The sequence below is a fragment of the Propithecus coquereli genome, unplaced genomic scaffold (genome assembly GCF_000956105.1).
Source record: "Propithecus coquereli isolate 6110/MARCELLA unplaced genomic scaffold, Pcoq_1.0 Scaffold7, whole genome shotgun sequence".
NCBI lineage: Eukaryota > Metazoa > Chordata > Mammalia > Primates > Indriidae > Propithecus > Propithecus coquereli.
In genome coordinates, this window is record NW_012153062.1 from 7,428,133 (window position 1) to 7,451,211 (window position 23,079).

The following is a 23,079-nucleotide window of genomic DNA, read 5'->3' on the forward strand; positions in this document are numbered from 1 at the left end:
AATTAAATTAATCATACTAATAAAAATCAAGGGCTTTTATAAATCCATGGAGAAATTTCTAGGTTTTTGTTGTCGCTGTTGTTGTTTTCTTGAGACAGGGTTTCACTATGTTGTCTGGACTAGAGTGCAGTGACATCATCATAGCTCACTGCAGCCTCAAACTCCTGGGCTCAAGTGATCCTCCTTCCTCGGTCTCCTGAGGAGCTGGGACTGTAGGTGTGGGCCACCACATCAGCTAATTTTCTTTTTTTAAATTTTTTTGTACTGACAGGGTCTTGCTATATTGCCCAGGTGATCTGGAACTCCTGGACTCAAGAGATCTTCCCATCTTGGCCTCCCAAAGTGCTAGGATTACAGGCATAAACCACTGTGCCTGGCCTGAAATTTCTGTTTTTAAGTTGCTATACTGTATAGTTGTTGCCTCTATATAGTGTAGAAATAGTACACTGTAGTTTCTTATTTACTATTTAAACTATAGTGTAGATTTAGGGTAGCAGATCATAGATTCTAGAACAGACATTTTCTCATTTAGTGTTTAATAAGGTTTAGAGATTCTTAAATTTATAGGAATTAATCCATGTAAAGTCAGCATGAATAAAGTTGACTTAGAGTTTTATCAGAAAAATCACTGTCCTTTTTTTTTTTTTTTTTTAAATCCAGGGTTGAGATCAACAGCTGTTCTAGCATGGGGCAGGGTAACTTGATATAATGGCATACATTTTTACCCTGGTCTGCTCTTAGAGCAAATTTGAAATGGTCGTTTTGGAAAATGTGCTATGAATTTCTCCTCAGACCTTCGCACCGGAGCAGACAGTTCAGCCTGGCAAATCCCTGGCACTCGATGAGCATCTTTCATAACAGAACGTCGATGCTGTGACTTGGTGCCTTGAAATCTGCACAAGAAAATGGTGCTTGAGGAGCAGTGTTTACTTTGATCATTTTTCAACTCCTGTGCCCCAGCCTTTTCACGGAGTACAGATTGCTTTACCAGAGTTATGGTGCTGAAGCCCACGGACTGTTTTTGTAGTCTGGTTGCTGTGGTGATTCTTAGCCTTCCATGAAACTCCCATCTCCAGGGAAACAGAAACCTTTGCAGCTGTCTCAACCTTTTTGGTATTGTATCTGGTGGAGGTCTTCACCAACCTTGTTCAAGCCAGGGAATGATGGGTTTGTGTCAGGGTAAGCAAATATATGGGAACAGGGCATCTTATTCAGGATATGTTGCATTTAAAAATAAACAGCTCCCTTATCCTTCCCCGCAATCATGTGGGGTCTTTGAAGTATCTCCAAGTCTGGCTGAAGCCAGAGTGAAGTGAGCATGGAGATGTCATTGGTCATGATAATGCTATGAGTAAGAGCTCTGGGCGAGTGACAGAGGAAGTTTATGGAGTTGCCAGGTGGGGAGGAAAGAGAGTGGTGGCAAAGGGGCAGCTTAACGGGGCTTGTGTGTGCCCAGAGAGGAGAAGTTGCTTAGGAAGAGGATGTGGGCCATGTCCAAGGATGCCAGCAATCTGGCCTTTGGAGGACTGTGAGGAAAGCTGTTTTGACTTTAAACCTCAGTGGACGATAGTATAGACAAGAGCTGCTTTCCATAGGAACCTAGGGAACGTAGAAAAATAGCTGTGGTTTTCAAGGGTAGAAGTAATAATAGCTAACACTTAGAGAGCGCTTACTATGTGCCAGTCACTGTTCTAAGTGCTTTACACAAATGGCAGATTTAATGCCTCGACATCTGATGGGATAGGTACAACTAAGAGCCTCACGTTACATTGGATGAAGCTTGTGCCCGTAGAGTCTTAACGTACTCAAGTCCCCAAGGCTACTCGGTGGAGAGCTGAGATTCCAACCCAGAGGCTGGCTCTGCGTCACTCTTCTTAACCACCAGGTCAAACTGCCTGTGATTTTAGAATGGAAGGCAGAGTGACCCAAAGGATTGGGTTACAGCAGACGCCGGCCAACTTGGAAGAAAATGTAGATCTTGGAAGAAATTAAATTATGCTTTACAATGTGTGTGTGGGTTCGTTCATTCATTCATCATTAAATATTTGTATAGTTCTCTCTAAGTGCCAGATACTGGACTAGGTTCTAAGGTGATAAGACAAGTCCCAGCCCCTCCTCTGAGATGGTCTATATGTCCAAAGTTAACCTAATACAAGGCAGCAGATGCTAGATGCTCTAAGAGAAGGGTCAACAGGACATAGGTCAGGAGCATCTGTAAGAAAAAGCTTCCTTCTGGGGCACTGATAACACAAAGCAACCTTCCATGGTGAGTGGAAAATTGATAGAAGAGGAAACAAATCACAAAACTCATATAGCTTTACTACTTGTTAACTCTGGTTAGAAAATTTGTTTGCTTAAGGACGTGTAAACTGATGGCTACATTGTGTAGGTAACTTTGAATTTCTCAGATTTTCCTCTTTCTAAATAAGGGTATTTTAGAATATTATTCTTCCGTAATGATCTGGAAAATGTAACTCTTTATCCTTTTTTTTGAGAGAATAATAAAATTTTCTCATACTGTGGAGTTTACAAAGAGTTGTATTTATAGTAAATGTAAATTACTCAACCTCAATAATCCTGTGTGATTGGTCTTTTTTAAGGTTCAGAGACATTTAATAAATATTTTATAAAAAAATGATGGCTTGTTTGAAGCCAGTTTTAATTTTGGGATCTGGACTTACAAGCAAGAGGCCACAAGCTCCCACAGATGCACATATTCCCAGACATGGACAGATGGGACCCGAACATACCAAGACAGTATTTTGAACTCTTTATGAAATAATAAAGAACTGTCATCACTTCCCTAATAGATTCCTGCCATTTTCTTTTGATATAATTGTTGAGAAATACTCTCAAGGACTTTGCTACAGTGCTTACCATATATATGGATTTTTAAAAACAAATTTATGGAACTTCTTCAGAGAAGAAATATAATAGGAAGTAGGCAAAGAGATTCTGAGAAGTCTTAAGAAAAGTATTTAGTAATGAAGTCACGGACTTGCTAGCCTCTGGGGTCAGAAGGGTCTTTGTGGTCATCCTGTCCAGCTTATACTTAGTTTGGAAATTTTTTTCCAAAGTATCTCTGACAAGTGGTCATGCAGTCTATCTGAGCAGTTCCAAAAATTGGGAAGGAGTGGGAAAAACAAGAACATACATCATGGTGACAGATTTTGCCTGTTTCCTAACAGAAGTTTGGGTCCTGTTTTTCCTGTCTGGGAGACCCAGCCCAGCCCAAACTGCTATTGGCTCCCCCTATTCCTGACATCTTCTCTCTATATATACATGAACATATCTCAGTCGTCGTGTTTAATCATCTTTTCATGTACCTGTCCTCCCTCTGGTGTGTGAGCAAATTGGGAAAAGATAGGCTGCATCTCACTTATCTTTCTGTTGCCAGTAATTGACATGGTGCCTGGTATATATTAATAATAGCTACTTAACTAATGCTGTTTGATAAATGAAAAAAAATACATAGGAAACACAATTTATTATCTGAAGCTAGCTTAGTGTGTGGCTTAGCTTTGGCTGCCTTGGATGGGAAGTTCTGAGGATTGATGTGACCTTTCAGCCTTTCAAGATAAAATGAATTCCTTATAGTAACACATGAAGGTATTTTCCAGATGAGATTTTAAACACCTAACTTGGTCGGGTGTGTACCATATGAAAGTTCAAATCACAGTTTTTGTGTGTGTTAAAATACACACAGCATAAAATTTACCCTTGTGATAGTTAATTTTAGGTGTCAGCTTAACTGGGTTAAGGGATACCCAGATATCTGGTAAAGCATTAATTCTGGGTGTGTCTGGAAGATATTAGAATTGGAACCAGTGGACCAAGTAAGGAAGATTCACCCTCACCCAATGTGGGTGGGCACCATGCAGTCCACTGAGGGTCCGATAGAACAAAAGGCAGAGGAAAGGTGAATTTGCGTTCTCTTCTGGAGCTGGAACACCCGTCTTCTGCCCTTGAACATCGAACTCCAGGTTGTTGGGCCTTCAGACTCTGGGAACTTGTACAAGGGGCTTCCCCAGTTCTTAGGCCTTCAGCCTTATCCTGGAACTGAGAATTATACCACTGGTGCCTTTGGTTCTCAGGCCTTCAAAATCCGTCTGAGCTGTGCCACCAGCTTCCTGGGTTCTCCAGCTTGCAGATGGCTTATTGTGGGACTTCTCAGCCTCCATGATCTCATCAGCCAATTCCCATAATAAATCCCCTTTTATATATCTATATATAAGATAGTTTTCTCTGGAGAACCCTGACTAATACAACCATTCTAGCTATTTTAAGGCATGCAGATCAGTGACATTTGTATATTCACGATGTTGTGCAACCATCACTACTGTCTAGTTCCAGAATATTTTCATTACCTGGAAAAGAAACTCCATACCAATTAGCAGTAACTCCTCGTTCTTCCCTACCCCCAGCCCCTGCAATTTCTAATCTGCTTTCTGTCTCCATGGATTTGCTAGTTCTGGATATTTTGTATAAATGTAATCATACAACATGTGGCCATTTGTATTTGGCTTTTTTCACTTCACATAATATTTTCAAGGTTCATTCATGTTGTATCATGTATCAGTACTTCATTTCTTTTTATGGCCAAATAATATTCCAGTGAATGGATAATGTTATGTTTTGTTTATTTATAGCACATTTTTATAAAGGGATTTGTCATATCATGAGTCAAATTTCCTTTTTTCTGCCTACACATCACAAATTTTAGTTACTTCTGTAAGATCCTGCTAACTTTGCAATATGCATTTAAATTTATAATCAAGGCCTGTATATTTTGTAATGCAACACCCTCCCCTCTACCCCGCCCCTCTTCTACTTTTCCCATTTTGGCTCTTACTAGTTAGTGGTCTTTTCGAAGCACGAGGCAGAGGGAGAATTGTAGACTATATTAGTTTTGCTGAAAATGAGAAGTAGACTAGGGACCATTGACTTAATAAGCATCTAGGACTTGACTGAATTGCAAAATAGAGCTTAAGCAGTATGATTTTGATATCTTTTGGGACCCTCCAGACTTTGGTTAGAATTAGAAAATTCTTTAGAGAGTCTTTGTGAAAGAGTGGCTTGGACCTTCTCCATTTGCGTGGGAAACCCAGCCCTCACGATACCTTCAAACTCTTTAGATACAGGTGGTCCACCTTTCATTTAGCAGCTTAGTGAAATATTTGAGTGCCTTCCACGTTCAAGGCATTGAGTAGAATTCAGATATTAGACGTTCATTTTAAGTATAAAAATAAAAGATGGGACATAGGATTTCCATATGGTAAAGCAGAATCTCGTATTTCCCAATGTCAAATATGGGAACCAAAACTTTTAATTATTCCCTTGGAAGATAATTCATATCTTCTTTTTCTTTCCATTGCTCTATCCACTCACAAATTACCTTTAATGTAACTCGATTTATCAGGGTTTAAATTTGCTGACTATCTATATAGCTTTGACAAGATTACAGTATCTTCATTGCTGAATGACTGGTCTAGTATTAGTTATATAACTTGAAAGTCAAATGGTTTATGTTAGAATTTGCACTTTTTTTCTTTTCTCTTCTCTTCTCTTCTCTTCTCTTCTCTTCTCTTCTCTTCTCTTTTTCTTCTCTTCTTCTCTTCTCTTCTTCTTCTCTTCTCTTCTTCTTCTCTTCTCTTCTTCTTCTCTTCTCTTCTTCTTCTCTTCTCTTCTTCTTCTCTTCTCTTCTCGAGACTGAGTCTTGCTCTGTTGCCCAGGCTAGAATTCCATGGTGTCAGCCTAGCTCACAGCAACCTCAAACTCCTGGGCTGAAGCAATCCTCCTGCCTCAGCCTCCCAAGTAGCTGGGACTATAGGAGTGTACCACCACACCCAGCTAATTTTTTCTATTTTTAGTTGCCCGGCTAATTTTTTTTCTATTTTTAGTAGAGACGGGGTCTCACTCTTGCTCAGGCTGGTCTCGAACTCCTGAGCTCAAGGCATCCTCCCGCCTCGGCCTTACAGAGTGCTAGGATTACAGGCATGAGCCACCACGCCTGACCTGCACTTTATTTCATTCTGAGGTAAAATCCACTCCTAGTTCCTGCCATGACCTTCAGTTTTGATTTACTCATAAATAAATGTCTACAGGACCACTGTTCAGACTTCCCACAATTTAGATCTTTTGCTTATTTCTTTCTTTTACTTTTTTCCTTCAAATTATTAATAAGCACTTAAAGGATATTTAAGGTATAGAGTAACTGTAACAAATTCTGTTGCCAGGTATCCTGATCTTGTTGTAGCTCTGTTCCTTTGCGGTTAGAACAAATGTGTGAAATTGCTTTTAATTCTGACTCAAGAAAATAATGAAACTTACACCCTCGAATACTGGCTTTAGGAAGATGATATCCCATCTCAGACACTTATCAACTATACCATGCCAAATTCTGTGTGCATATTTTGGCAACTTTCCCTCTGCTTTCTGTGATCATAGGTCTCAGCCTGCAAACTCATTGCAGGGCTCCATGAAAACAGATTCTGCAGAGGAAAACAGGCAAAAGGACTGAACTCTAATGTGAATACTGCAACCTGCCTTTGCTCTTTTATACATTAGGCTGTTCTGGTACTATTTATTGTCTGAATTAAAAGCATGTAAAATTCTATGCCTCTAAAAGATAGTGGGACATTTGGTCAAAGAAAATAATGCTTTTTCAGGAAAAATGCTCCTCAAACATGAATTGATAATATGTTCTCCTGCCTTTGACTTTTGGGTTGACTTCTCTTCTCTCGCTCAAGATAGTCCATGTAACATTGAAACTAAAGTTCCTCTACGTTTCCTTGAAATCATAACCTGGTGGATGAGACCAGAGTACTCTTAGGGGGGCTGGTACCATGAACTTCAGGAGTTGTTTTTGTAACAGCTTTCAAATGAAACCAGATTTCACAGAGTTCCCAAGGTTTTCCTACCCTGATTAGAATTTAGTTTCCTTAGAGAATAATTTAGTCTAATCCACGTATCAACTGGGAGCCCCTGGCGTTCAAGGGATGGATTAGTTTGCACCTCTGCTGATTCCAGGGCTTGTGGCAATCCAGAGGAGGGTCTATTTCTGCAGATTGCCCAAGCCTCATGTTCTTGTGGCCCTCTCTGCTTCCTGGGCTTCTAATTCTACATGTGATGTGTTCGAGACACACTTGAGTCACTTGGATTTGAAACACAACCAACATCTTGAGTTCCATAGCACATTCATTCAAGACAACAGTGAGCATTACGAAAGGTTTTGTGGAGGAGATGGAGGAGAATTTACATCAAAGCAACTCTAGTTGCTTTAGCTGGTGTGTAGACATCACTGTTCATGAAAATATTTGTTGACCCATCCTTGTGGACCTGTTCACTGGCCTCTTATGCTAGCTCCCGAGGGCATCTTGCTTACAACTCGGTCCTCCTCCTTTCTTCCTTATCTTTCCTTCTCTTCCAGCAGTAAAATAGTGCCTGCCTTCCACTCCTGCAGAACAGCTTCCTATTCTCCTCTAGGACCCAAGGCTGACACCCAAGATTAAAGATAGGGGTGGGAAGGTAGGGAGAGAGAGAGAGACAGAATGACAGAGATATTCATTCTTCTCCCAGCATTGCCACTTTCTAGCCATATGACTTTGGCTAAAACACCAATTTCTGTCTTTAAAATGGGAATAATTAGTTATGCAAAACAGTTCCTTCTGATGAGAGCAGTCTTAACTCAGTAGAAGGAGCCATGGCTCTGCCTATTGTCTTTCCTTAAAAGACAGTGATGATGGTTATCACTGCTGCTACCATGACTATTTTTATTAATAATAATCCAAGTGTAGTAGTTTTGAATCTCTACATCTTAATAATTACTCCTTTGCAGATTTCTGTTTTCTGCTAAAAAGGCAACAGGTCCCCCTATTCAGATTCCTCACCAGCTTCAAGGGAATCCAAATGCCATCCTTTGAGGCTGGGAGAATCTAAAATCATTACCTGAACACCACTACATTTTGTGTTTTTTGCTATCACGCATTTACTAACTTTAAGATGGTATTTAAACAGAAATTATTATTGAGATCTATGACTGCAGTTGGAAATGATTATTCCAGTACCCAAATCATGGGGGAACTGGGTTCTTGCTATGCCTGTTTTGTAAATCAGCTTCTAATAGTCACCCCAATGATTCCCTTTATTATGCAGTTCAATTTAACACAGTACTGACACATAGGCTATTCTGACATCCTATTGATAAAAACCTATACATATCAAAATACTGGTTAATAGGGTAAGTAGCAAAAACAAATTTCAAGTCCATTCATTAGTAAAAGTTGAGAGGAAATAAATTTATCGAGTATATAGTTACATGGGCTTTGGTTATATATTAGTGTTGGAAACTAAAATAAAGTGATTGGAATGGGCCTATTTATGAATATGATAGGGAATGTAAAAAAAGATAAAAGCAAACTTTTTTCCCTGCTTTAATCAATATGCAAATATTGAGTTCCTTCAGTTTGCGTAGAATTTTAATTTTGAACTGTTCCGATACACTTCATTGCCTGAATGAAAACCACTTAAAATTCTATGCCTCTAAAAGACAGTGGCGCATTTGGTCAAAATTTTTTTATCTTTGTTATCTATCCCTGAGGAGGAAAACATGGGCCAAAGATTTTTTCACATTTTACATATTTTTGTTTGCATAACTGTTACAGATAACAAAAAATTTCCATTTTCTTTTTTGCCTAGCCTGGTCCCCGTGGGTGGCATCGGGCTGCTCTTACCCTGTCCTACAGGGGTGATAATCAGGGTGTTGGTGCCCACCGAGCCTGGATGTGGCCCGGGGATCCTCCCCAGCACGCCTTCCAGGCAGCCCCTCTCTTTCATTCTGGAAGTAGTTGGATTCTGCTTGGTTTTTTTTTTTTTTCTTTTTGGACTGTGTTAAAGTTCAAATTGAACTTGATAGTGAAGTTAATGTTCTCTTTACTACATGCACACCCCACCCCCCACCCAGCCAGTTTTTGGGCCAGACAAACAGGACAGCATGACTCTGTAACCATTTTTTGAGGGGCATTTCATTAATAACTGTTACTGATTCTTCCTTTTATTCATTCCTTCGGAAGACTTGTTGACTTGAAGACCTTACTAGGTGTCCTGCCCTGTGGTAGGCCCAAGGGTGCAGAGATGAATGTGACTCAGTTTCCGCCCTTGAAGAATCCCCAAGGATTTCACAGTGTGACAGAGGAGACAGGCATCTAAACAGACTGTTACAGTGCCACGCAGAGGTAGAGACACAAGCGTTGTCTGTGGGAGCGGAGCTGAGCTCTGGCTCCGCCTGGGGGATGGGGAAAAGTTCCACTGGCGATCGCACTGTGGGCTGGACGCCTGTGTCCGTCGGGAGCATTGCAGCATGCTTCAGGCCAGAATCCCAAAAGGCTGTGCTGTGTTAGTGACGTAGACGGTGTGCCATTCACACGGCCTGTGCTTAATACTGGACAACAGAAAAGTGCCCAATGGTGTCCTCAGACTTGCCATCAGCAGCGGCCTGCTGGGGCGCCCAGCAGCCTTCCTACACCCGCGTGTGCCCACGTGCAGGTCCGAGCTCTCCCTGTCTCTCCTCCCGGCAGCGCTGGGCTGTGGGCTACTGTGGGAAGGGAGGGCCAGGGTCTCTGGAATCCCCTTGCAGCGCTCCCAGGACCCCTTTAGAGGGTCGTGACCTGTAGTTTCATAAATACTCTTCTGTTTATATGAGCTCTTGCCCCTCAACCCCCAACCCAAATTTAGTTCCCAGTATTTTTCCAGGGCATTCAAAATATGGAGCAGAGAAGGCAGACTTTTTTCTGCCTTACATTTCAGACTTTCATTTTAGGTTTTCTTTTTTTTTCTCTTTTATGGTTATATTAGATTATTTTCAGAGGCTCCCAGGGAATCCTCAATCATGTCCTTGTTGGGGGAAGTGGGATTCATTTTGAAATTAACTGACTGTGTCCCTCTTGGCACATTAAGTGGTTTCAAGACAAAACCATTGGGAAAGAGCCTGATGTCATTTGCCACAGCAGTGTGGAGTCTTTGACCTTGATGCTTCTCTAGACCTGAACAAGGAGAATGTTCAGGTGACTCCCAGAATCAGGGAGGGAACACTAAGGGCTCGAGATTTCTTGAATTTAATACCAACTAATTGATATCCCTCTAGAAATTCAGAGAAATATAAAAATAAAAAATAAGAAAATTTTAAAGAGCTCCAAATCCAACCTTCCAAGAATATTTTAAGGGAATCCTTTTATACCAATTCCCAAATGGTGAAAGACAAGCAATGGCAAATAAAATGTCAGCTGCAGGGGGTCCTCAGGCTGGAATACACTTTAAACTTGCAGCAGCAACTAACTAAATACTGTTCCTACCCTCAGCAATCGCTTACATATTTCAGGTCTATCTGGGGGAAGATTTGAGTCCCTAAAAGTCATATTGCCCAAATATGAGTGAAATTCAAGTTCAGCTGTGGAACCCTAGTTTCCTGGAATAGGTTTGTGCCTCTTTGTCCATCTATGTGAAGTGTGGGTGCTGGGAGACCCAGATTCGGGATGTTTTCTGTTACTGCCAAGGCTGTTGCTAAATGGATGTCCTTACCTCTGAAGAGAGAGATGATGGCTATGTACAGACCAGCATGTGACTTTATGGGTCTTGATCATAGACACACTGTTGGGGTTCTTATCTATCTTAGTGTAAACTGATTATTGAATCATCCATTTCAGAGCATTATTTGGTCTGGTTTTAGATAATAGGAGTCTCTCTGGTAGTGTTTTGGATGATTTCATTGCTTCGTGGGTCCACAGGGGTTGTTCTAAGAATCAGAAGTGTTGAAATGCAACTTCACTGACATGTTAGCAAAATTGGACAATTGTTAGACTGCCATATCAGTTATTTTGCTCACTTTGCTTTCTTGTTTAACAAACCCCAGGGGTAAGGCTTCTAACTCATAAATCTTTGGAAATCTCTATGGTAGAAATGTCTTGTGTTTATGCTGTGAATCCTGGGAAATTCAAAGCAATTTTCATATGGCGCCTTTCCATAAAGAGAGTAGGGTTTCCCATTTTCATAAAGTGATTTACAGAGTTTGAGACAATATGTAGTTTTTGCCTATCGAAGACAATCCTTAGAGAACTGAGAGGCCTTCGCCACAACAAGGTCCAGGGAAAGCTGTCCTTGTTATTTTCTGGTGGTAATGTGGGCAAGGCCATGCCTCCCAAGTGGGAGGTGGCAAGGTTGTCTGTCCATGCAGAGGATTTATGCTCCTTAGAGTTGGCCTTGACTGTGGTCAAAATTGTGTTCAGATTCTCCAGAAAAATAGAAAAGATCTGCTTTGAATTTCTTTATAAAATTATATCTAATATGTTTGTTGCAGTTCACAGATAACCTCAGAAGACCTAGTAGGAATAGATGTGGTATAGAGTAGACCAGTTAGTTCACCTCCATTTAGGGGAGGAATCCGTGATGTATGAGGGATGGTGTCTATGTACATGTGGGATGCAGCAAATCAGGTTTACCTAGGTTTTCTCACAGGGAAGAGAAACATTGGGAAGACTGAACATTCAGCACAGTTTGAGACAAGCATGATTAGAGTAGGAACTCTTAAACTAGGCTTCATGGACCAGCGTGTTGTCAAAATATGGGTTTCAAGAGGTCACTGACACACCAGAAACTACAGCTGAAAGTTTTTTAGGTCTGGGTTGTCATCTATTAAGTTCTTCCCCTGAAAGGATGACATTTTAAGACCAGAGGTGTAATTTTTAGTTTAATTAAATGGAGCCTTTTTCGTTTCCATTTCTTCCTGCTCTTTTACGATGAGTTCCTTAATCCAGGTTAATGGCTACTTACCCTGGAGTTCATGGGCCCTGCAATGGATGTATTTTCCTGACACTATGTATAAAGTTTTATGTGAGATGGGTTTATGTGTGTGTGTGTGAGAGAGAGAGTAAGAGAGAGAGAAGAGAGGGTTCATACAAACATTAAGTTCTCAAATGCTCTATGACTCCCAAGGACTTACAAAGGAACCACTGGATTTAGAGACTGATCATTGTTCCTTCTTTTGGGATGCATCCCCTTTAGCTCCAGTAGCCTTCTCAGCTCACATGGCGTCGGTTCCTTATTCCTTACGAAGCCCATACACCAAGCTATTACCTGTATTTTTATGCATAAATTTGACATAGGATTGAGGGTCAACTCTTTAAACTACTCTTTGGGTTTCCAAGCTGGAAATTGTTGGACACCATTTGTATTATTTCTCCATGGGATATTTCTTTGCTGTAGTCTGCCTCAGCTCTGATTTTTAGACCATGATTGCTGAACAGTCCAATCATGAAAAACTTTAGCAGGATGTCCTTAGGTTTGCAACTGTAGTCTATACTGAGCTATAATTGATCCTACAGAGGATTTTTCTTTTCTTTTCTTTTTTCAGCCTGGGAGAAATTAGGCAACTTAGCCAGGATTTCTTTGAGGTATTCTGGGTATTTCTCTCCACATTTCTGGGAGCTTTTATACCTTCATTCTTTGGTTGGTTGTTTTGGTTGTTCTTTATCTTCCCTTCAGCAAGATTTGCTCAAGTGGAGGAAGGATAGAAGAGGAAGGTTGCTGAGGGATTAGGTGAGCGGGTGCTCACAGGACTCTATGTTCCTGCCAAATGATCTTTTTGAAAAAGTATTGGGTACTTTTAATTTCCCAATTGTAATGTGAATTCTTTTTTGCCAAATAGCTTTTGGGGCTTTGCCTGGACCCCGTGTGCCAGAGTCAGAGATTCATCTTGGCCAGACACTGCCACATATTGAGGAGGGAGCCGTTTCCAGGAAAGCTCAGAGCTGTGGCTCCTAGAAATCATTCCTTGATTGTGTGAGCCAGGCCTCAACACTTTTGACCATCTGGAAAATTTTGGACATGAGCACCAATATCTGTCTCATACATCTTTTTCTTATTTCATAAGCTTTAAAAAAATTTCTTGTTCATTTGAGATATATACTTATTGGATATGCAAAACTTTTGCATCCACGAGCTCTAAGAATTGCATGCCTGAGAGCTGCAAAGAAAATCATCAGAAAATGAGTTGATGTGCCCTCTGCAGGTATACGTTGCTATTCTTTGTGGTTTGATGGTGCTCAATAAACAGTTTGGGAATGAATAGATAGGGAAACCTTTTACGGACACATGCTGTTAGTGAAACTCAGAGCATTGCTTTGCAGTTTTCAGATAGTCTTGAACGAGTCATGGTTTCATCCTCCTTTCTTCACTTTCCACAGCACGTGCTTTCTGTAGCATGCATCTCTCTGTCCAGTTAGTGCCACAGTTTGACGCTGTGCCTCTGCTCTCTTTCTACAGCCTCTCTTGTTTTCAGTGGCTATCAACCTGTGTACTTCCTGATGCATGCAGCATCTCCAAAGGGCGCTGTGAGGTACAGTCTATACAACCAAGGAACACGTTATTTTGCTGTAGCTGTACTGACGTCACTGTTCATTTAGTCCTTTTAGCACTGTGCTGATGCCAAATATAAAAATGATCCTAGCTCTTTGTAGAGATAACTCATGATGGGTTGAGTATTGCTCATGTTTTTGTTATTTTTCTGCTGCTTAGCTAGCTAAATCCCTTTGAACCTATTAATATCTTCAGCCTTTTTTACCTTTTAGGTAACATAAATTTATGAATTTCCTATGATAAATCAGTCAATGTTTGTGTGTGCAATATTAAGCATAGTATTAAATGTAAGACATATCTTTGTCGACAGTCTATTTTGGCAATTAAGATATGCACACTCAATAGGTAATGAACGAGAGGCTATTATATACTACAGCACAAATCATTCATAGAATAAAGTACTTTTGTGGCATAGAAAAGCAGAGAATTAAAACATTCTATTGGCACTTACTGAGTGCCTACCATGCACTAAAGCATGGATTTTTAAAGATAACTAAAGTTTAGCGCCTTACTTATCAATGACCTGAGGGTATACTGTAATAAGTGACATTGGTCATAAGCAGTCTCTCTACAAAAAAAGGTAGGAATATGTTGAGATCAAAGTGGGCCAGCAACCACTGGGAAAAGTAAAGTTGTCCAGCTTTTAGAGCTATATCATTGATGAATATGTAGGCTCAGATCATAGATCTAGACCTGTGGTCCCCAACCCCTGGGCCGTGGCCAGATACTGGTCCATAGTCTGTTAGGAAATGGGCCACACCTCACCGCCTGAGTTCTGCACCCACCCCTGTGACCTCCCAATCCCACCCTACCCCTGTCTGTGGAAAAACTGTCTTCCATGAAACCAGTCCCTGGTGAGAAAAAGGTTGGGGACCACTGATCTGGACCATTTGATCCTTATGAGGATTGTGGCTGAGAGGTGCTATTATTCCCAATGTGTCACTCGCTCTGTATCTTTCCAGCCTAAGTAAGTCCTTTTGTCTTTTCCCTCCCTTATTACTTTATGGTGATCTTTGGCAAATTCACCCTGTTTAAATATATGATTCTTGGGTCTTACCTCACCCACCGTACAGAAAGCCAGTGTGGGACAGATTTACAGGAAAGCATCTAGGCAGGGTTGCTTTGTGTGTCCTTTTGCTCTCCTACGTTCATGTCGGCCGACCTTGGCTTGAGTGTTCCAAGAGGGCATTGTTCAGTCCACTTTTTCCATCTCCACTCACAGGCGCCTTTTGGTGCTGCTAATGATGGCAGCGATAACCTGCAGTAGTCCTTGATCTACTGTCACAAATGGCCACAGTTTTCCTATCCGGCTCATAGTTTTCTTCCCTGTTTTTTTTCTTTTTCTTTTTTTTTTGGACAGTTTTTATTCTGTGCATTCTCTGTGCTTCATTTCTTTGGAAAAGCCCTTCAAGCAAATAGCTGGGATGATGAAAGCACTGGCAGCTACCCTTGGCAGCCCCTTTCTCTTAGCTTTCGGCACTTTTCTTTGGCAGAACACGTTTAACTTTATAGAGCTTGGAGCTTACCTGAAGGAGAAGAAAGTTATTTCTCCGGAGATTCAGAGGGATGACCCACCCCCAGGGGCTTCTGGTCTCCAATTTTAAGCTTAGTCATTCGGCTTAAAGGAAAAGGCAGTCCTGAGGGAAGGTAACTTTTATTCCACACTTGCAAATTTGGGGGGAAAAATGTGTTCTGTCCATTTGTGTTCTTTCACTGGGAGCTAAATCATGTTCTGGTTGAGATTAGTGTAGTTTGAACCATAGCCGTTTTGTAGAAAATGGTCAAATATTGGCCAAATCATCTAGTTCAACCTAATGTATCTTATTCATAGAATCTGAACTAGCTTATGGCTTGTTTCTGTTAAGTTGTGAAAAAGTATTCTAGATGCTTCTCTGAGTGATTTTCATGGAAAGCCAATGCTAAGATTTCTCTCCCCTTTTTGTTGCGTCCTAGGTCACTTTGCACCTGAACCCCATCTCCTCAGTCCACATTCACCACAAGCCTGTCGTGTTTCTTCTCAACTCCCCGCAGCCCCTGCTCTGGCGTCTGAAGACGGAGAGACTTGCCACTGGTGTCTCTAGACTTTTCTTGGTAAGCGTTTAAAATCCTCCCAAACTGATCCTTAGCATAAAGGTATAGTGGCCCTAGAACTTTGCAAGGAGAGACTTGCTTTCATCGAAATGATAGCAGTGTCCAAAGAGTGCACATTTGGAGCATGCACATAGCGGTGTTTGGATGGCATAGGTAAACATTCACAGAAATCAAACACGACCCACGTGTCTTCCTCTGTGGATGGAGAGTCAGGTCTAGCTTGCATGTTAGAGCAGGGCCTGTAGTCATACTCTGTGTGGCCTGAGCTTTGGTTTCAGCTCTGAGACTGTGGCATCATGAGCACTGTAAATATTGTAAATAGCCACTGGGTGTGTGGTCTCTGACCACAAAATAAATATGCACAAACCCATTCTATTTGTATATAACATAGTCCTAATTTCTGATATGAGGATCTGTTTATTGAGAAAGTGACACAGTGAACTCCAAAATGAAATCATTTGTATTTTATTTTAAAGAAGCTGGAACCCAGCTCTTGTGGAAAGATCCAAATATTACCTACTATTTGTAAATCATGTCCTTTTGAGTTTGCCAGAACATTCAAGTTTGCTAGTTGTGGAGAAATAGATGGGTTGTTTGGATGGAATATTTTTGGTATGATATCATGTCTGATGATGAGCAACACTGCAACTTGGTAGCAATAACTCATATTGTCTATTGCGAGGGCTACATGCTAATAATGTCCTCTGAACTACAGAGCCTGTGGCTTTTAAACCTCTTGTGCCCACAGCATCCAAAACAAGTAGAGTCCTCAGTTAATATTTTTCCTCTTGCCTAATAAATAAACTTTGCCTGATTAATGACTCTTAATCCAGATCTGTAGTTTCTTGTCACTTGTATTTAAAGAGTAGTTTTAAAAGCTCAAATATACCCATTGAATAAAGTAAGAATCTATAGTCATTACAGTTAATGAGTAGATAAATAAATGAGTAAAAAAGGAAACGGGGAAATCTTTTTATAGTAGAATGTCAATTAATAATATGGAAGGAATAATGGAGTTAGAAAATCATTTCATAACCATGATAGTAAAAGTTGATCAGGCAAGAATTATCAACAGATGCTAAATCTAGCAGAGGTGGAGGGAATTTGAGGAACAGTATATTTAGATATTCTCAAAATAGCTTTTCCACAAATTACTTACTAATTAGCAAAGAAAAAAATAGCAACTAGATAGAGCAGAGAAATACCCAAGTGATCAAAATTCACGTTACCAATATGGGGCAGATGGACGTTTCATGCCTGTAAATGAGAAACAGCGTCACTTATGTAGCAATCTAGCCAGAAATGTGTGTCACCTGAATCTAATCGTAAGGAAACACTGGACAAAACCAAGCGAACAACAATCTGTAAAATAACTGGCCTGTACTCTTCGAAAATGTCAGTGATGAAGACAGTGAAGGGCTGGGGAGCCGTTCCAGATTAAAGGAGACTAAAAAGACACGTGAGATCCGAGCCGCAGCCTGTTTGGTCGGGGTGGGCAGCAGCTACAAAGGACGTTATGGGGAAAGTGGACGAAAGTAGAATTGAGCCTGTAGATTAAAGTATTGTACCAATGTCGTATTTCTTGACTTTGATAATTATACCATAGTTATCTAAGTGAACATCCTTCTTCTCAGGAAATACAGTAAATATACTTAAGTGTTGAGGGCTAAAGTGTCAAATAATTCAGGAAAAAATACAATGTACGGAGAGAATAATAAGCAAATGTGGCAAGATGTTAAAAACTGAGAGTCCTTTGTACTGCCAGCTTTGCTGCACACTTGAAATAATTTCAAAATAAAACATTTAAAAACTCAAAAGGTACATTTTTATAAGGTGGGTGTTACTAATAAATTATAGCCTTTTCTGAGAATTGAAAATTACCTCTACATTAAAAAGGCCCAAAATTGGTAGTTACTTAGTTGTTTTTATTACTACTAGCACATTTATTTAGCCTTAGTACATTCCAGGTATTGCACTAAATGCTCTAATATTTTATCTCCTTTAATTCTCACAATAACCCTAGACAATGGTGTATTTACCTCTCCTTATAGATACGGAACTAAGACTTAAGTAGTGGCCCAAATCACAGGGCTAGTTACTGGCAGAGCTGAGACTCAAACCCAGATAGGATTTACTCTACACCTGTTATGCTAAACTGGCTCCCTTCATACTCATAATCATTGTCAGTCTCCTCTCATTAAAGTTATTTGTGTTAGTAAGACAAATGACTCAGATCATAAGGTCATATGCACATCAGCCCTCATGCTATAGAGCTGTACTGTTTAATACTGTAAGAACTAGCTATGCATGGCTATTTAAATTAACCAAAATTTAAAATTCAGTTTCTCAGTCATGCTGAGCCACATTTCAGGTGCTCAGTAGCTACATGGAGCTGGTGATTATCACAGTAGACCAGTTATGGAGTGGTTATGAGCAAAGGCTTTTGCCTATCCTGGTTTGAATCCAAGTAGTAACCTTGGGCAAATACAATTTCTCTAAGCCTGATTTTTCTCACTTGTAATATGGGAATAATAATAGCCCCTACACCATAGGGTTGTTATCTTGATTACATTCTATTGCAGCCAGGTGCGGTGGCTCATGCCTATAATCCCAGCTACTCAGGAGGCTGAGGTGGGAGGATCGCTTGAGCCCAGGAATTTGGTGCTGCAGTGAGCTGTGATCATGCTACCGCATCCCAGCCTGGGTAACACAGCAAGATCCCTATCTCAAAAACAAACAAACAAACAAAAAATAGATTATATATAAAATGTTTTGTTCAGTGCCTGATAAAATCCTAGACACTATGTTACCATTGCTGCTGTTATTTATTATTAGTCATAGTAAAGAGCACTTGGGAAGGATGTCGAATTTACATTAGTAATTATAAAATATCTAGCTTGGTTGGCCCCAGATTGAAAGGAATTCCTGTTTCTCTGGTCCAGATGAAAAGTGTGGGCCACATATGTCACAATTGTACTTACCACTTTCTGAATCCCTTCTTCAATCTGCCATTCCACGGCTTTTAACGGAAGGTATCTTATTCCTAGTTATTATTTATTTGCTTTAATTTTGTTTAAGATCTGTAAGAACTGCTTCTTGTCCATCAGTTGAAGACACACCAACAATGAAAAAAAGGAGACAGCTTTAGTAAACAAATCGACATTGACCCTATTTGGATTAATCCCATGTAAGGAGATTACGGATCAAGTGATGAACCTAAAACTGCCAACGTGGGGGAGGCAGCACTGGGAGAAGTCGAGGACTTAAATTCCAGGACACCTGAATTCTGCTTTGTTGTCCAGCAGGCTTCCTTTAGGGAAAATGGTTTTCCCCCCTCTGCACATTTCTTCATGGCCTGGAAGAGATGGTGGAACATCTGTTGTTCATTCAGGTTCGCACATCAGTAGATAACGAGTGATGCAAGTTCTCTCACAACCTGGGCAGCCTCTCCCAAGGCAGGTGCTTCCCTTCCTCTCTGTGGCCTGAAATGGATTTCGGCGTCTGCTCATCCGCTTGACAGCCTTTGCAACAGAGGGACCAGAGATGGATAGAAAACCAGTACTCTATCCTGTTTATCGCTTATTGTTAGGAGTGAAAGTTGGCGGGGGGTTGTGGGGGGGTGTAAAATAACTAAATTATTTTACGTAAAGTATTTCATTAAACACTTTAGTGGAATCTCTGGAAGCTGATTCCCCAAGGTTACCCAGAGAGCTTAGAGAAGCTGAGGAGAAAGAGTTGGGTCTGCTGACTCTCCAGTCCAAGATGCAGGCGTCTTTACTTTTTCCCTGATATGCTGCCGAAGGATTTGCATTACTGTCTGAAAACTGTCTTTACTTTCTAGGTAGAGTTATCATACTTGAACAGTTCATTTTTAAAAAAAAAAAGTAGAATGATGAGAAAAATTCACTTAATGGCATCTACTCATTTGTCAGGGTGACCTTTTAATTTAAATTGACATGTCTGCTTTGTTGTAACTGCCCACATTAAAAAAGGAAAACTTTCACAATCAGTTAGGAGGGCCTACTCAGAACATCTCTGAGCCACGCACAAGGGTGATTAAAAGACATGATACTTTAATAGTGTCTCATAAAGGCATCTGTCTTTTTCTGTCAAATCATTTCAGTGTCCTCATGATTCCATAGCCCAGGCAAGAGGGAGCGCGTCAGGCAGGGAGAAAGTGTTATGATTTAGTTTTCTGTGCCGGTGCAGTTCTTTTATCTGGTGGTGGTTGTTACCTAGGAAATGGGAGTGGGATGAAGAATGATTGTTGCAGGCTGGGTTTCAGGTAGTGGATCTTTGAGAGTGAGTCACACACATGTGCACACATGATGAAGTTGCCATAGCGTTATCGTTTGCCTTGGGCAGGATGTATGGCCCAAATGATAGTGAGTAGGTTAAAGTTGTCTCTCGATGCAATCAGAAATGAAAATATTTATAATAATCCTACCTTCTCAGTGTATTGTGTTGAGACTATAAATAAAAATATATTAGAAGCTTCATGTAAACCTATTTTATTTATGAAAGCATTTCTACACTAAAGAAAAAAGTAGGGTATCTCAACTGGGCAATAGATGTCTGAACTTTCATCCTGAGTTTACTGAAAAAGATTGGTAAGAGCCACAATTTTAAATTATCTTTAAATTTGAATAGACATTTCTCTAGAGAAAAGACACAAATGGCCAAAAAGCACATGAAAAGATGCTCAATATTATTAGTTATTAGAGAATTGCTAATCAAAACTGCAATGAGATGCCACTTCACACTCATTAGGATGGCCATAATAGGTAGAGAACAAGTGTTGATGGGGATATAGGGAACTTAGAACATTCATATGTTGCTGATGAGAATGTAAAACCATTCTTTGGGAAATAACTAGGCAAAACACGTCCACAAAAACTTGTCCACAAATGTTCAAAGCAGCATTATTCATAATAGCCAAAATGTGGAAACAACCCAAATGTTCATCACCTAATGATTGGATCAAAAAAGCATTGTATCCATACAATGGATATTATTTGGCCATAAAAAAGGAATGAAGTTCTGATACGTAGCACAACATGGATGAGCCCTGAAAACATAAGGCTAAGTGAAAGAAGCCAGATACGAACGGCTACATATGGTATGATTCCATTTAAATGAAATGACCAGAACAGGCAAATCTATAAAAGTAGATTAGTAATTCCCAGGGGCTGATGGGAGAGGAGAATGGGAAATGGCTACTAATGGTATGGGGTTTCTTTTGGGGTGGAGGGATAAAAATGTTCTGGAATTACATAGTGGTGAGTATGACATACTTTGTGAATATACTGTAAATAATTACATAGTTTAAAAGGGTGAATATTATGGTATATTATGGTATACAAATTATATTTCATAAAGCTGTTAGGAAAAAGCCTTGCTGCAGCACTCTTTAAACAAGTGATGATATAAAATCAGTGAATTAGATTTTAAAATGTATCTTTTTACTTTATTCCACGGATTTATCTGATTTTTTAAAAAAAATCTTGCTTTATTTGCATTCCAAATCCGAGTATTCTCTGCTACAATGTCTATATACTTGGAGCCCTGGAAAAGCAGGAGTTTTCAAGATGAGACCTTAATGTCTGATTTTCTAATAGCATAAAATGCCTAGTCCAGAGGCCATGGCCAAACTATTTATGTCAGGCTTAGTTTAGGAAAAAAAGGGTATCTAAGATTAGGAAAGTCTCAAGAAATAAACAGCTTCTTCCAGCCTCATTCACCCTTGGGATTACTGTGCTGTGATTTATTTTTTCTAGCCATTTATCATTTAAATCAGAGGAGAAATATGTGTATGTTTGAGTGAGGGATGGGGGGGATGTTGGTCTCTGAAGTACGGTTGCCAGAGCTGGCATGTAAAAATACAGGATGCCCAGTTAAAGCTGAATTTCAGATAAACAAAAAATATCTTTTTTAGTATGCTCATGCAATATTTGGGACATAATTATACGAAAAATTATTCATTGTTTATCCGAAATTCAAATTTAACCGGGTGTCCTGTGTTTTATCTGGCAACTCAGAGGTAACTCAGGATTTTATTTCTAGTTAACACCCTGACCTGGGTGTCAGGAGGCCTTGGCTCTACCACTAACTAGTTATACGTCATTGGACAAAAATCACTTAACTCCTCAGGCCTCAGTTTCCTCATCTCTAAAATGAGGGGGTTGTACTAGCTGTGAGTTCCTTCCAGCTTTTAAACTCTCTGATTCTTTGATAATACAACTGCTAGATATTATATCCCACTTTAATTGGAAACAGAGAATGGCAATCTGAGCATTGCCTCTTCAGCAAATCCAAGTAAATATCAAGGCAGGACAGCTGAAATAATGAGAGAAGCCAAACTCTATGCTATTGGCTTTGGATTAAAAACAAATCAAAACTTAATCCTAATGAAAAATGTAAATTAATACCAGGAACATGCTTAATATTTAAAACCAGTTTTGCATTTCTAAGAAGGGAAAAGGGATGGGTGAAGAAGCTGGGCTTGCCAAAATCTGGTTTATTCCTTTTACTTAAACTGGAGGCAAAAAAAAAAAAAAAGGAAAAAGGTCAAAATATTTGGGCCTCTGCCACCAAACCACAGGCAGTTCTCTGGTCTGCACTGAAGTTTGGATGACTGACAAGGCTCAGTGAAAAACAAGTGCTATTTGTTTTCCTGTGCCTAGTATTTAACTGGAAATCAGAAGGCTAAATTTCCAATCAGTTGTTAAATAGCCCCAGATGTGTGCTTGGTGCTGCTCTAGGAAGGGGCGCGCACAGCCCACACGACAGCGCATGTTCAGTTGCTGCCTTTCAGGAAGCCAAGCAGTGTGTAACTAAGGGTCGTAGTGTCCAAAAATGCCCTAAGAATAACTCAGACATTCACGTTTGCTTGTGGAGGAGGGAACTTTAAAAAAAAAAAAAAACACTTCTGTATGCTATTGTGTTGCATTTAAAAATCTGGAAATAATTCTTTTCTTGTCTAATTTCTTCCTTTCCCTTCTTTGGCAGTTCCCCCTCACTGTGTTTAGAAAAACCACGACATTAGCATACCTGGTATGATGGTTTATGTATCTACTTGTTTGTTCATCCAAAACTCAGTTTTTCATGCCTGTGGGATGCTGGGAACAGTGCTAGTGGTGGAGGATTCAGGGAGAAGTGCAGTGAATTGCCTGTCCTCGGGGAGCTTCCCATTACGCGGGAGAGCTGGTTAAAACATTGGGAATTGCAGTTTACCGTAATAAGTACCATGGTTGGATCTGGAAATTGGAGAAAATGAGAATTCTTTTCTTCCAAATGCAATTAAGGCAGCTTCCTCCATGAGGTTGACTCTGAGGGGCAGCATGTGGCAGATGGGTCAGGGTTGCAGATACAAACACAGCTTTTGGCTCAACCAGAAGTGTCACCACTATATTCTAGGCGTCTGGATGCACCATTTTGAGTTTTCCAGTGAGGTCTTTCCCCAAATAAATTCTGTCTTGAAGGAAGAGTAAATAACTAAATGTTTTGAGATTGGTGGTGGTTCTTCTTTTTTAAAATGTCTCTTGTGGAATGACTCATTGTGTCCTGTGGGATATTCCAAGT

At 40.2% G+C, this 23,079-nt stretch overlaps 1 protein-coding gene across 1 annotated transcript in view; it reads left to right on the plus strand.

Annotated features, from left to right (window-relative positions):
* The window catches only part of TGFBR3 (transforming growth factor, beta receptor III), a 140,073-nt gene that overhangs the window by 51,432 nt on the left and 65,562 nt on the right, over window positions 1-23,079 (plus strand). The window contains exon 4 of the mRNA XM_012661017.1: window positions 15,361-15,498. Coding sequence (XP_012516471.1) covers window positions 15,361-15,498 — 138 coding nt within the window. The remainder of the gene's footprint in view (window positions 1-15,360; window positions 15,499-23,079) is intronic.